Raw genomic sequence first — 14595 nt, forward strand, 5'->3', positions numbered from 1 at the left:
CAAATCGACGATCAACGGGAGGGCCTTTACCTTTACCTTTATTCAAACACTAATCCCACCACTATTGCACCTTCCCACCACGATAATGAGGAAAGTGTGTGAAAATTGTTTTATTTCATCCTGGAGCTTTTAAGTCCTGGTATAAGAGATTACTAATGTAGTTTGTTAAACCCCATCAGATGTTGTGTGTGACTCGGTATATTAGTGCTGTAGAGCATGAGACGTTGTTCCAGGAACTCTGAAATTTAGAATGTGACCATAGAGCAGAATCATGGGTGATTACTCTCTTCCAGGAGCTTTATTTCTAAGTCTCTGTATCTTGGCTGTTGAGGAGATTATATGGCACTAGGGGCAGTTTGTGGGTGTGACTGCGAAGCTACTGGTAAACTTGGGAGCTGGGGGGAGGAGGCCCAGTCCCACTTCAAGTGGGATTGGAGATCTCAGTCACCGGGTCCCCATATCTGGGTTTTTCTGTGGGTTCCTTTGTGGGTGAGGCCTGTCCAAGCCTGTGGAGAGTGGCCTTGAGCATGGAGGTGGTTGGGCTCTGGAGGTTTGCAGCTGCTGGGGTTCTGCTGGGTCGGGGTGGGAAACTCAACCTGGCCCCTCTCCGAGTTGCCCCAGTGAAGACAGACTGGCTGTCAGGACATCTAAGGGCCTTTGGTAAATCTGGAGGTAAATCATCTCAGATTCTCTAAAGTTTTGTAGAATACACACACATGCACACACACACACACAAAGGGCAAGAAAGAATCTTCCCTTTGGGCTGGAGAGATGATGGTGCAGTGGTTAATGTGCTTGCGTTGCACGTGGCCAAACCTTGTTTGATCCCCAGCACCACATAAGGTCCCCTGAGCACAAGAATAGGAGCAAGCCAAGAGTACAGCCAGGTGTAACCTGAAAACAAAAGAGAATCGCTGTAGACCTTGTCAGTAATTTTTTTATCCAGAATTCTTTACATTAAATAAAATTAGAGCATTAATATAAATGGTTCTAAAATCCCAGAAAGAATTTTAATGTGTTGCGAATTCAGCTGTATCTTCTAAACATTTGGAAGCCACTAGGAATTGGGTAATAGAGGAAGTTACTGAGTTTCAACTCAGTAATCTGTCTCAGCTCCATGTACCAGGCCCAACCAGGTCAGTTTGCTCTACTGTGTTTGGATGATCTGACTTGTGTAGGAGCTATCACTAACACATAACAGATTTGTTTTGGATGGTACGATGATTCACTGAAGACATGTAAACTTGCATCCAAACAACCTAATTACGTTTTGTGTCTCTGGAAATTATGGGGACTGGGAAACTCAGGAGTCACATCCCTCGGTATTAAAATTGGGAAGATTTGGAAGCCTATTACTTAGAAAAATGCCTTATCGTGAGTTTGTAATTGTTAAAGTAGCACAATGGATTTTCATCTCATTGAGACTGGGATTGAAGGATGAGATCTTAAAACTATTTCTGATGAGGTGCCAAGGATGTGACTCAACCAAAAATTTGTGTGTGTAAGGCCCAGGGTTCAGTTCTAGTACTACCAAAACCTGGAACCTAAAACAAATACACAGACATTTCTGTTGACCCACAGGGTGGTAAACGGAAAGCTGATTTCCTAACACTCATTAATTTTAGACTTTAAAAATTGTTTTAGTAATTTTTATGATGTGTTAGCGATAGCACAGCGGTAGGGCGTTCGCCTTTTGCGCAGCTGGCCCAGCCGAGCCGGGTTCGATTCCTCCGGCCCCCTCGGAGAGCCTGGCAAGCTACCGAGAGTACCTCTCCCACATGGCAAAGCCTGGCAAGCTCTCCGTGATGTATTCGATATGCCAAACGCAGTAACAACAAGTGTCACGATGGACACGTTACTGGGCCTGCTCAAGCAAATCAAGCAAGTACATACTTCTATGGCTTTTTGTTCAGAGTTAGCCATGTATAAGGCAAGCAACTTAACCCACTGTACTGTCTCTCTGCCTTCTTTTATTATAGCTTTTTAGTTTTATCTTGGGGTGAAAATTTTGTGAACGCCTTGAGTCATTTTGATCCTGGCCATTGCTTTTTTTTTTTTTTTTTAAACATAAAAGTGCTTAAAAATTTTCAGCCTTGAATTACATTTCCAGGTCTGTGGAATTAAAATCCTCGTGTTTAGAGAAGAAATGTCATATCAGCATTTTCATATAGTGCTCTGTGCCATGTGATTGCTCATTAATTTTACTTGTAGAGTCTGATGAAATCTAACAAGCCGTTGGGAGCAAGTTGCAGTAAGAGCTTTCCTATTCCTTTTTGTATGAACTATGCCAAACCGTTAAGATAACTTCATGATTCAGCCTTGGCCAAAGTATGAGGTGTGTTGAATTTGCCAGTAGTTTGTAATTTTTGAAATTGCTGTGACCACTCTTTCTCAGTTTTAATCATGACTCTAAAGGACTCTTTAGTGCTTTATAATAGTTTTTGCATTTTCTTAGTCTCTTGGAAATAGAAAATGATTGAAAATTCATTGTTATAAAATCTATACTTTTGCGGATGGAGTGATTGTTCAATAGGTTAAGATGCTTGCATATAGTCTGGGGCACTTTCTGGCACCTCATGTGTTGGGTGGTGAATTTTATCCTCAGAGCACTGTTGGAGTGATCCCTGAGCACAGAGCCAGGAGTAAGTCCTGAGCACTGCTTGGTGTGCCCCCAAGACCTAAATAAATAAATGATAAAATGAAGGCTATGCTGTTAACTTTGCTTTTCCATGTAAAGAGATTATTGTGAATTGACTGGCCATTCATATTTACTAGTCCATATTCCTTTTTATATCAGGGGGCATATTTCAGACTTTTGATTTTGCAAAAATGATTAGCTAGATGGTTATATAAAAATGATTAGATGGTTTGTTACAATGAGCTTTTATGAGTTCTGATATGATTTCCCTCTTGTTTTATTTTAGCAGAAGTAGAAAGTAATGAAAAGGACAGCAGCAAACCTGAGGAAGATGAGCAAGCAGTACAGGAAGATGAAAGACCTTCAGAGAAAAGTAAGCATGTACAAATAAACTGTGTTTTTGTTTAAGATAACAGTTATTCATTGTTTCTGCTTTTTTAGACAGTGGAGTTTACTTTTCTGCTCATGAGATGACTAAAATTTTGCAACTTAAGCAGGCCACAGTTATGTTGATGACTAATCAAGGATCTTTCAAAGTAATTATAGTTATAGTTTTATTACATTTAATTTTGATTCTGCCACAAGAGTTATTAAGCTTACTGTTTAGTAGGGTACTATCTGAAGGGCTTGAAAGAAATGGTCTAGATGTATATTTAGAGCATGCGTTTAAAAGGGTTTTGTCAGGAGTGATAGAAGTGAATGGAAGTATATGTCTCAATATACTCAAAGTTTTCATGCTGCCGAGAAGAGAAACTATGGGGAGAAGAAACTCGATAAAATTATAACTGGATACAGTGTCATGAATGTTTCTAGTCTTAAATGTCACGAATGTTGACAGTATTTTGTAGTAGAAATTTGGATCTTTGGCTTTTTTTTTTTTTACCGCATTTACTTATTTCTGTCTCTGAGCTACACCCTGCAGTGCAGCTTCTTCCATTGTGGGTGTTGCTGCCTGGCGGTGCTTGGGGCACCTTGTGGTACTGGGGATTGAAACCTGGAGCTCCTGGATGCCGACCAGGTGCTCCAGCTTTTTGTGAGCCATCTTCCCCCACCCTTTTGGACTTTTTGATGAATACTATTATTCATGAATGTTATTTTTAAATATTTGAGATTTTTAAAAAAATACTAGAGTAACTATTGCTGTGTGCCTAAGGCTGATTTATTGAGAATTTTCCTAAATTTATCAAGGAAAAGATTTACTAAGGAGCAACAGAAATATAAAGCTACTATACACAGAAATCTGGGGCATAAGAATGAATTTTTTTTTTGAGAGAAAATTCATGTGTGCTATAGATATAGAATAAAAGGAGTGAATATGGGGCAATTTCTCATCTTGTATTCATATAGCTAGTCCATATTGTTAGTCCATTCTCCAGCCTATTGTAAGATGTTATGGATTGGGTATTCTGTGTTCTCATGTTCGCATTTTCCATATATTACTTAGCCGTTAGGAAGCTCTTTTTTGGTTTGTTTGGAAGGGGTCACACCTGACAGTGCTCAGGGCATACTCCTGACTCTGCACTTAGGGATCACTCCTGCTAGTGCTCAGGGGACTGCATTTGGTGCTGGGGTTTACTTAGACACAGATGTGCGAGGCAAGTGCCCAACCTGCTGTATTGTTGCTCCAGCACCTCGGGGAGTTCTTATTGAATCAATTGAACATCAGTTTGAATTGAAAGCTCAATGCTGCCTGTCTGCTTCCCTTTTTGCTTGTTTATTTTGGTTTTGGGGTCACAGCTTGCAGTGCTCAGAGCTTAGTTCTGGCTCAGGGATCGCTACTGCAGGTGCTTGGGGCAGTTTATGGTGTGCCGGGGATCAAACTGGGGTCAGGCAAATACAAGGCATGTCTTATTCTTCTGATTAAAAAACAAGTTCATAAAATGACTGATGATGTGCAAGCTAAAAATAGTATTGTATTAAAGATGGAGACTAGACATTAAGGTCTGTAAACAACTTGGTGTTCATTATGTTTTTTGTTTTTAGGTGAGTTTTCCAGAAGAAAACGTTCTAAGTCAGAGGACATGGACAATGTACAGTCCAAACGTCGGCGATATATGGATGAAGAATATGAGGCAGAATTTCAAGTTAAGATTACAGCCAAAGGAGATATTAACCAGAAGCTCCAAAAGGTATTTAATTTTTTTTTTAATTTTTTTTTGCTATTTGGGTCACACCTGGCGATGCTAAGGGGTTACTCCTGGCTCATGCACTCAGGAATTGCTCCTGGCGGTGCTCAGGGGACCATATGGGGTGCTGGGAATTGAACCTGTGTCGTCCATGTTGGCTGCGTGCAAGGCAAACGCCCTACCCACTGTGCTATTGCTCCAGCCCCCAAAAGGTATTTTAGATGATAAATTAAGAACCATATTAATGAGCTGGAGAGATAGTATAGCAGCTAATGTGTTTACTTTGCATGTGACTGACTCCTGGTTTGATCCTTGGTTCCCTCAACATTGCTAAAAGTGACCCCCTATCCCCAAACCAGGAATAGCCCCTAAACCCTACAGGGAATGACCCCAAAACAAAACCAAGAACCCCACAAAAGTAAAAATCACTAAAGAGCTTTAATATGGCTTGGTAGAAGAGCATTGGCTTAAAAATCTCTTCTGACTCGTTTCCTAAGGCTTTATTGTTTTTCTAGATATGTTGGTATGATCAAAATGGAAGTGAGATACTGCATTCTTTTTACTTCAGTAACAAAATCTAATTTCCAACTTTTTTTTTCTATATTGAACTTATTCTAGTGGAAGCATTAATGTCTTGCATGTTGACATTTTGATCCTTAAAATAATTGATTTTGTGGTTCTAAGTCCCTATAATTGGAACTCTGTATTATGTATTTTAGGCTTAAAAAGCATTTCACTTGGGATGAAGTGATGGAGTAGAGCAGATAGGGCATTTTGCGACCTAGGATTCTTGGTATCTCATGGTTTCACCAAGCCTTGCCAGGAGTAATTCCTGACTGTACACCAGGAGTATCTCCTGAGCATCACTGGGTGTGATCCAAAAACAAAACAAGCCAAAAATCAAAAGTTTATTCAGAATAGTGGGGACAAGGATTTAGAAAGTTCTAAAGGAAAGGGAATATTTATGCCCAGACTTCGGAAATTGTCCCTGACATATGAAATGATTTAATGAAATAAAATAATCTGGACTTAGATCACTTTCATTGTAACACAAATAACCACACTAGAGAAAGGAACAGTAAAGCTATGAAAAGTAGTATTTTTTCACTAATAAAAATTTTAAAAAAAAGAAAGAAAAGTATTTTTCCTTTTCTTTTTGTGATACGGAGATGATAGTTATTAGTCTTTCCTGTAGCGCTGTTGCAAGTAGGAAGCTAGGTGTGTGAAAGAGTTTTGAAGACTTCTGTGTACACTGAGTTGGCGTAGGGCAGTGTTAGTCACGTCTAGGGATGGTCCCTAGACTTGAACCTCGTAGCCTATTTGTTGTGAGTACATGATGAGAATGGAAATTTGAGAAGGCATTTAGATATGTTCTGTTGGAATTTCGTATAGCCGCGAGATATTTGTTGTGTTATAAAAATAACATCTGTGGCCAAGTGCAGATTTTAAAAACTGGTTCTTTTAATTGTTTTTCTTTTTAAAAATCATGCTAAAAGGGCAGTCAAAGTAAAAAACAAAATCTGTTTTTACTATATCTTTTCAGTAACTTTAGTATAGAGAAGAAGTTGGAGGGTTTCAGGATATAGCACTGTGTTATGGATAATAGCATGCTTTTAAATTAAACTAGTTGATACATTGTTTTCTGCTTGCTGCAATCTTGCTTTTTTTAGGTTGTACAGTGGTTGCTAGAAGAAAAATTATGTGCCCTACAGTGTGCTGTATTTGACAAGACTTTGGCAGAATTGAAAACACGAGTGGAAAAGATTGAATGTAACAAGAGACATAAAACAGTTCTCACTGAACTTCAGGTTTGTACATTGACTTGAATTGTACACTCTCATTTTTATAACTGAAATAGTGTTTGTAGTTGACCGGGTACATTTGACATCTAAAGTTTAAAAATAAAAGAAGCCTCTATTAGTCTTTTAGGAGATGCCATAAAATGTACCATAAACTGGGTGTCTTATACAAAAGAAACCTATTGTCTCATACTTCTGGAAGCAACAAGTTCAAAACAAGGTGTCGGCAGGATTAATTCATTCTGGGGTCTGTGAGGAAGAATCTGTTTCTGTGAGTCGTCTTTGTCAAGAGTCACTGGTATTCCCTGATGCCCCCTCTAGAAGCTTCCCACTGATAGACCCTGCCCTCATTTTTACTTGGCGCTGTATTGATCCTTGATATCACGACATTCCAGTACTGCTGGGGAGACAATAAATTGAAAAAATGTAAACAGGTATTGTTTAATTATATGAGATTTTGAATTATGGCAGATTTTAATAAAGGTTTTTTAATAGTTTCCTAGACTAATACAGGAAAGAAATGGCTGTTCTTTGTTTGATTTCCTTTTTATAATATGGAATGGCTGATGATAGTATCTTTTTTTTTTTATTGATATAGTATCTTAATTTTGACTTTCTCTGCTGATGGTATTCTGGCAGGCAGGAGAGGAGGACTCTGACAGTACTTGACGCCAGCGCTACTCTCAGCAGTACTTAGCTGCTGGGCTGGAGGGTTCAATGCTGGGGTCCTGTGAAACTGGCACCCACCAGGGCCATACCTGGGGTACCCAGGAGCCTCCATAATGCCTGAGTGCTGATGGGTAGTAGTGTGTGCGTTGTCGTTGTCAGGGATTGAACATATACAAATAAAGTGCTCCAGTTCTTTGAGCTATTTCTCTGACCAGTCATTGAATTTTCAAATGATAGAAACATGTTTCAGTACAACAGAACAGAATGATACAAAAGGAATTCCCTCTGTACATTCTCACTACCAATCCTAACCTCTAAACTCTAGAGGTAATCATGTTACATATTTATTAATTTTCCACATACATAACATAAACAAAAAGATGTTAGAATTTACAAAATACGTGTCATGTTTTCAGAGTAAAGAAAATTAAAAGTAAAAGGCCCTCCCGTTGATCGTCGATTTGCTCGAGCGGGCCCAGTAACGTCTCCATTGGAGACTTTGTTGTTACTGTGTCTGGCATATCGAATACTCTCGGTAGCTTGCCGGGCTCTCCGAGAGGGGCGGAGGAATCTAACTCGGGTTGGCCATGTTGGCCGCTTGTAAGGCGAACGCCCTACCCGCTGTGCTATCGCTCCAGCCCTAAGAAAATTAGGCTATGAAAAATACTTTCCCTATCTGTCTTCTTAAAAATTACTGAATATTTACAAAAAGAGAACTCCATAGTAAAACTATTCACTTAGCTCAATGTCCTTGAGTAGTTTGTAGAAAGATAATATGTAATGTTCTGGGGAAAATCTTCATCTTAAGCATCAAAGATGATTGCTTCTCAGTGAGTTCTTAGACCTTATCCGGTAAATTATTAAACTTTGTAAGGTTTAGGATCTTTTTTTTTAGAAGTGACTATTTTCTGTAAGGAAACTTTGAAAGTAAATAGTCACTATCACTATCACTCCATTGTTCTTCAATTTGCTCGAGCGGGTCCAGTAACGTCTCCATTCGTCCCGGTCATGTGAAAGTGTAGCCTGATGACATATTGGGGTCTCCTTCAGGGTCAGGGGAATGAGGACCATTTGTTTACTGTTTTTGACATATCGAGTACGCCACGGGTAGCTTGTCAAGCTCTGCTGTGCGGGTGGGATACTCTCGGTAGCTTGCCGGGCTTTCCGAGACAGAGGCTTTTGGGGAAGCCTCTAATCACCTTTACAGGTGTTCCTAGTCAGGCTTATAGGCGGGTATGATACTCTCAGTAGCCTGCCCTGCCGGGTTCTCTGAGAGTGAGAACTAGAGAATAAGAGGCATTTGAATAAGAATAAGAGAATAAGAATAATAGAGAATAACAGGCATTTGTGGCTGCGCACTTCTGGGAGCTTGGTTTTATAGTCTCTGGATGGCGGTTGATGGGGTTACACGGCAGTTGGTGGGTGTAACTGTCTAGCTACTGGAAGGTGGGGGAGCTGAGTGGAGGAGGCCCAGTCCCGAACCGAGCAGCCTTGGAGATCTCAGACCCAGGTTCCTCTGCCAGTTCCTCGTCCAAGCGTGTGGAGAGTGGTCTCAGCATGGCTTTGGATGGGTCCCGGAGGTCTTCAGCTGTCGGGGCGAAGAGGGAAACTCAACCTGCCCTCCTCCAAGGGGCCCCGGTGAGGACAGCCAGGCGCGGGGGCAGGGGACTCTACTTTGTTCTCTTCTGGGAGCTTGGTTTTATAGTCTCTGGATGGCCGTTGATGGCAGTTGGTGGTTATAACTGTCTAGCTACTGGATGGTGGGGGAACTTGGTGGAGGAGGCCCAGTCCCGAACCAAGCAGGCTTGGAGATCTCAGCCCCAGGTCCCACACACCTGGGTTCCTCTACCGGTTCCCCGTCCAAGCGTGTAAAGAGTGGTCTCAGCATGGCTTTGGATGGGTCCCGGAGGTCTTCAGCTGTCGGGGCGAAGAGGGAAACTCAACCTGCCCTCCTCGAAGGGTCCCCGGTGAGGAGAGCCAGGCGTTGGGGCAGGAGACTCTGCCTTGTTCTCTTCTGGGAGCTTGGTTTTATAGTCTCTGGATGGCCGTTGATGGCAGTTGGTGGTTATAACTGTCTAGCTACTGGATGGTGGGGGAACTTGGTGGAGGAGGTCCAGTCCCGAACCCAGCAGGCTTGGAGATCTCAGCCCCAGGTCCCACACACCTGGGTTCCTCTACCGGTTCCTCGTCCAAGCGTGTGGAGAGTGATCTCCGCATGGCTTTGGCTGGGTCCCGGAGGTCTTCAGCTGTCGGGGCGAAGAGGGAAACTCAACCTGCCCTCCTCGAAGGGTCCCCGGTGAGGAGAGCCAGGCGTTGGGGCAGGAGACTCTGCCTTGTTCTCTTCTGGGAGCTTGGTTTTATAGTCTCTGGATGGCCGTTGATGGCAGTTGGTGGTTATAACTGTCTAGCTACTGGATGGTGGGGGAACTTGGTGGAGGAGGCCCAGTCCCGAACCCAGCAGACTTGGAGATCTCAGCCCCAGGTCCCACACACCTGGGTTCCTCTACCGGTTCCTCGTCCAAGCGTGTGGAGAGTGATCTCCGCATGGCTTTGGCTGGGTCCCGGAGGTCTTCAGCTGTCAGGGCTCTGCTCGGGGCGGAGAGGGAAACTCAACCCGCCCTCCTCCAAGGGGCCCAGGTGAGGGCAGCAAGGCACGGGGGCAGGAGGTAGTATAATAGTAATGATTTTTCACTGGCATGTTGACCCTAGCAATATAATGTTTTTTTGGTTATATTAGTGGTTAGTGGTTAGTAATACAAAATTACTTTTCATGGTAATATTATATGAGCACTCATGCATACTGCAATTGAAGATATAAATTAACAAAATATTTCCGTAAAGCATTTAGAAGAGTGCCTTTAAAATATACTTTTCAAAAACTCTACCTCTGAATATAGCCTAAGGACATAATCTTTAAGAAAAGTTACTGATTATAATTTTCTGAATTTTCCAAATGTATGATTTTTAATCAGCTTGCCATACATGATTTTTATTGTTAGCCATCATATCTATTGGGTTGTTGGGTATGTCTATTGGGTTGTTGGTTAGTGTCCCTGGGGTTCATTTTAATACCATGTTGTCTCTTCATTTTCTTTCTGCTTTTTTTTTTTTTACCTTAGGCCAAGATAGCGAGGTTAACTAAACGGTTTGGAGCAGCCAAAGAAGATCTGAAGAAAAGACAAGAAGTAAGAGTTCTTATCATCTAACATAACTAATATTTAGCTTTCAGTGGAAAATGTAGGAAATGCTGAATTAGGAGGAAACTCTTCCTTTATTGCCAGTCTGACAAATGTTTTCAAGTCTTTTGGATATATACCCAGAAATGAAATTGCTGGATTATATAATAACATTTTCCTATTTGTTTGAGGAGCCTCCTACGTATAACTGTCAGTAGATATCATTTCAGGTACATTTACAACTGCAGGGTACAAAACTTAGTCTGATTTTGCCATGTTGTTTCCAGTGCTTAGTATTTTGTTTTATGGTGGTGCTCTTCCTAATCACTGTATCACTGTCATCCTGTTGTTCGTTGATTTACTCAAGCAGGCACCATTAACATCTCTATTCCTCCCAGCCCTGAGATTTTAGCAACCTCTTCTTACTCATCAACTATTGGAGGCTCTTTCAGGGTCAAGGGAGTGAGACCTGTTGTCGTTCCTGCATTTGGCCTATCGAATACGCCACGGGCAGCTTGCCAGGCTCTTCCTGTGCAGGCCGCATACAATCGGTAGCTTGCCAGACTCTCCGAGAGGCATATACATATATATTTCTCTTACTGTCTGGCCCCCATCAAATATGGCGTGGTAATTATGGAAAATGGATAGGAAGAGTCTTATGAAGTGTTGCGCTGCCGCCAGTCCAGAAAGCGGCCGGAGTGTGGCGGTGGTTGGGTAGTGGAGGTCGGCTGCGGGGGCTGGGTCCCTTGGGGCGGGGAGGGCTCTCACCTGCCCCACTCTGGAGAACAGCCCCGAGTGAGAACAGCCTGGAGCGGAGTCCCACTCAGATCTCAGATCAGACGTGACAACCTGCTGAATTTAAGCTCCTCCTAATAGAGTAGGATATTTCATTGTGGTCTTGCATTGCATTTCTCTAATGATTAATATTTTGAGCATATTTTCATATGTTTAGGCTGGAGCGATAGCACAGTGGAAGGGCGTTTGCCTTGCATGCAGCCAACATGGCCGACCCGAGTTCGATTCTCGGAGAGCCCGGCAAGTTACCGAGAGTATCTCGCCCACACGGCAGAGCCTGGCAAGCTCCCCGTGACGTATTCGATATGCCAAACACAGTAACAACAAAGTCTCCAATGGAGACGTTACTGGGCCCCCTGAGCAACGGGGGAGGGCCTTTTTCATATGTTTATGGACTGTTTTGCATATCTTCTTGGGAGAACACTCATTCAGGTCTTTGGGCCATTTCTTTCTTACTTTTTTAAAAAAATATTTTCCACTTTATTTAAACACCGTGGTTTGCAAAGTTGTTCACGGTGCCTTTGTTACAGGCATTCAGTGTTCCAGCACCAGTCCCACCACCACTGTGGCCTTCCTCTACCATTGTCCCTATTTCCCCAACTACCCCTTGAAACCTGCCCCCTCAGCAGGTCCAAAATAATTTATTTTATATTGCCTTTTTGCCACTAAATGACTAGTACAGTTGTCAAAAAAATTCTTCAGTAAAAGAAATTTTGCTACTATGGGGACATTACTTCCTTGACTGAGCGCTTACTGAGCTGTTGTTGCAAGTTAAGCCTTCTGTGTTCACGTTTTTATTGAACTTAGTTGACGTCTATGTTACTTTATCTAACTTGCTCTGCTCCTACTGGGATATCAGTATTGTTGAATTTGGAGATGTCAGCACATTTTTTCAAAAAAGCTAGACTATTTGGGGCCAGAGTGGTAAATAGTACAGTGAGCAGGGTGCTTGCCTTCCATGCAGGGGACCCAGATTCAATCCCTCGGTATCTCTTACAATCCTCAGAGCACTGCCAGGAGTAATTCTTGAGAATTGCTCGTGTGGCCCCCAAACCAAAAAAGGCCAAACAATAAAAGGAAAAAAATCTAGAATATTTAACTGGACAGTGAGTTTTACATGGCTGCAGTTGTGACTGCTGGGGTTTACAGAAATACGGTGGGTCAGGGGAGGTTGCCTGCCCCCACTGCGAGAAGATCCCAGAGTTCTCAGCCAAAAAACCCACCCAGTGCACCTGAACATTTTTGGCACCACATATGTTCCCCTGAGGCCCTCCAGGAGTGACCCCTGAGTTTAGAGCCAGGAGTAATCCCTAAGCATCGCCAAGTCTGACCCAACCCCCCCCCCAAAAAAAAAATACCAAAAAGGAAAAAGAAAGAATATAGCGAAGGATGGCTTTTGGGAGAATTACATGCAGTTTCTCCAAGTTGTCTTGGCCTGGAGTTCTCTGCATACATAAATGTTTATCTGGATGTTTTCACAGGGGAAAAACCTTCTTACCATCTTTAGACTCTTTTATAGTTTCTACTTGAAAACAAGTATTTTTAAAATAATTGAAAATGTTCAAGAAATATAAATTTCCAATCCATTTAAGGGTCTAATTTTAAAAGTTTTTTTTAAAAAAATGTATATATATGTATATATATATTGGATTTTATTTTACCTTGGTGTTTTTCTCCCACAGAATCCACCAAACCCACCTGTATCTCCAGTCAAGTCTGTAATTGATGCTAACAGCAATAACAATGTGCCCTACAGGTGAGACTTGTAAGCAGTCTGTCATTTTTAAAATAACAGAACAAGGCTCTGATTTTATCTTGCAGGAATGTTACCATTGTATTTATATAGAGATAACTAATGTACTAGATGATGTATTTCCTTCTTTTTTTCTTTATTCTAATTATCAATGGATATTGGTTTTATGTTATAAGACTTCTTTGATCATTGCAAGTTTCTTTTACTTTCGTACTTAAAAAAAAATTTCTCTCAGTTGGTTGAGCACTGCTCTCTTTTCAGGAGTGGTTAAAGTCTACAGATATTAGGACCTACATTCACTTTTCAGATGAATGTTCCATAACACTTTTGCTGTAAGAGGAAGATTCTTCCCTAATCTGGGAGACCCCAGCATTCTCACATCTGGGTCTCGGCTTTGCCTCGGTGCGCTCACTTTGAACTTAGTGCTTCAATGCCTGTCTGTCCATGCATTTGCCTAATGAACCAGCTGCTTTCTCTCTACATAAGTTGATGTTCTCTAGAATGCCATATCCCTTGACTCTCTATGTGTATATATATTTTCTAGAAATTCTGGCACAGTGAGACAGATGCTGGAGTCCAAAAGAAACATTAGTGAAAGTGTACCTTCATCCTTTCAAACCCCTGTGAATACAGGTAATATTCTGTAATACTAAGATGCAGATCCATAGTAATTGAAAGCTTTGGTTCTCCTATTTTTACATTCTTTGAGGTGTGACTGGTCCTAAGAGCAATGCATTGACCTAAAATTGAATCCTAACAGAATTTTATTTAAAAAACATCAAGATCACAGATAACAGATGAAGAAATTCTAACCACTGTAATGGTTATCAGACTTTCTGGTCTCCATATCTTTGTGGACTGTGCGAGCATGGCAAGGCTTGGAGGGCCATTTGGGTGCCCAGGGATCAGACCAAAAAAGGATGCGTGCAAGGCAAGCATCCTCCCCACCGTACTATGGCTCCAGTCCTATCCTTGTATAATCTTAAAAGGCCATTAATTAAGAACCCCAGTGAGCTGTTGTTCATGTGTGGCTTCTGTTAATAATTACAGTGGGAATTAGAGCTAATTTTCATGTTTATTTCATATAAAAACAATAGCAAACATGTGTCGCAGAAATTTAGTGTTTTTTTCCCCCCTCAATACAAGGGATTGAAATTAAGATATCACACATGTTAGAAATGTGCTCTGCTGAGTTAAAGCAGTGACTCTAAATTACATGCTTTAATGAAAAATAACTGCAAGCTTGAAAAAGTCAGTGGGAAAGTGTTGATTATGTTACTTCTTTACAGGTTACTCTTTGAAGTTTTATTTTTGAGCTACCCACAGTGGTTCAAAGAGGCTAATCCTTGCTCTGTGTTCAGGGGTTGTAGTGCTCAGTGGCCCTGTAGTGTGGGCGTCAGATCCAGGCCCCTGACATGCAGAGTGCACTCAGCTTGTTAGGTTGCCTCTTGGGCCCTACAACTTCCTTTTTCACTTAAAATATTAATACGGCTGAAGATGGCTGGATTCACATACCCACTTTAAACCTTGTAGTTCGTTTTTTTTCTGTGAGGTATGGGAAAGGAATTCCTCCTGAGGACAGATATTTAATGGATAATCTGCCTTTTTACAGTCAAATGGTAGTTTCTCAAAGGCGCTT

At 41.6% G+C, this 14595-nt stretch overlaps 1 protein-coding gene across 3 annotated transcripts in view; it reads left to right on the plus strand.

The window, feature by feature from the left end:
- ATF7IP (activating transcription factor 7 interacting protein) overlaps positions 1-14595 on the plus strand; it is a 96640-nt gene that overhangs the window by 58781 nt on the left and 23264 nt on the right. For 2 of the 3 annotated variants that reach the window (XM_056134556.1, XM_056134557.1), the window contains exons 3-8: positions 2925-3011; positions 4622-4767; positions 6435-6572; positions 10352-10417; positions 12886-12959; positions 13501-13589. In XM_056134556.1, the coding sequence (XP_055990531.1) occupies positions 2925-3011; positions 4622-4767; positions 6435-6572; positions 10352-10417; positions 12886-12959; positions 13501-13589 (600 nt within the window). The remainder of the gene's footprint in view (positions 1-2924; positions 3012-4621; positions 4768-6434; positions 6573-10351; positions 10418-12885; positions 12960-13500; positions 13590-14595) is intronic. The other variant, XM_056134558.1, reaches the window with a different exon arrangement.

The sequence above is a fragment of the Sorex fumeus genome, unplaced genomic scaffold (assembly GCF_029834395.1).
Source record: "Sorex fumeus unplaced genomic scaffold, SorFum_2.1 ptg000100l, whole genome shotgun sequence".
Lineage (NCBI taxonomy): Eukaryota > Metazoa > Chordata > Mammalia > Eulipotyphla > Soricidae > Sorex > Sorex fumeus.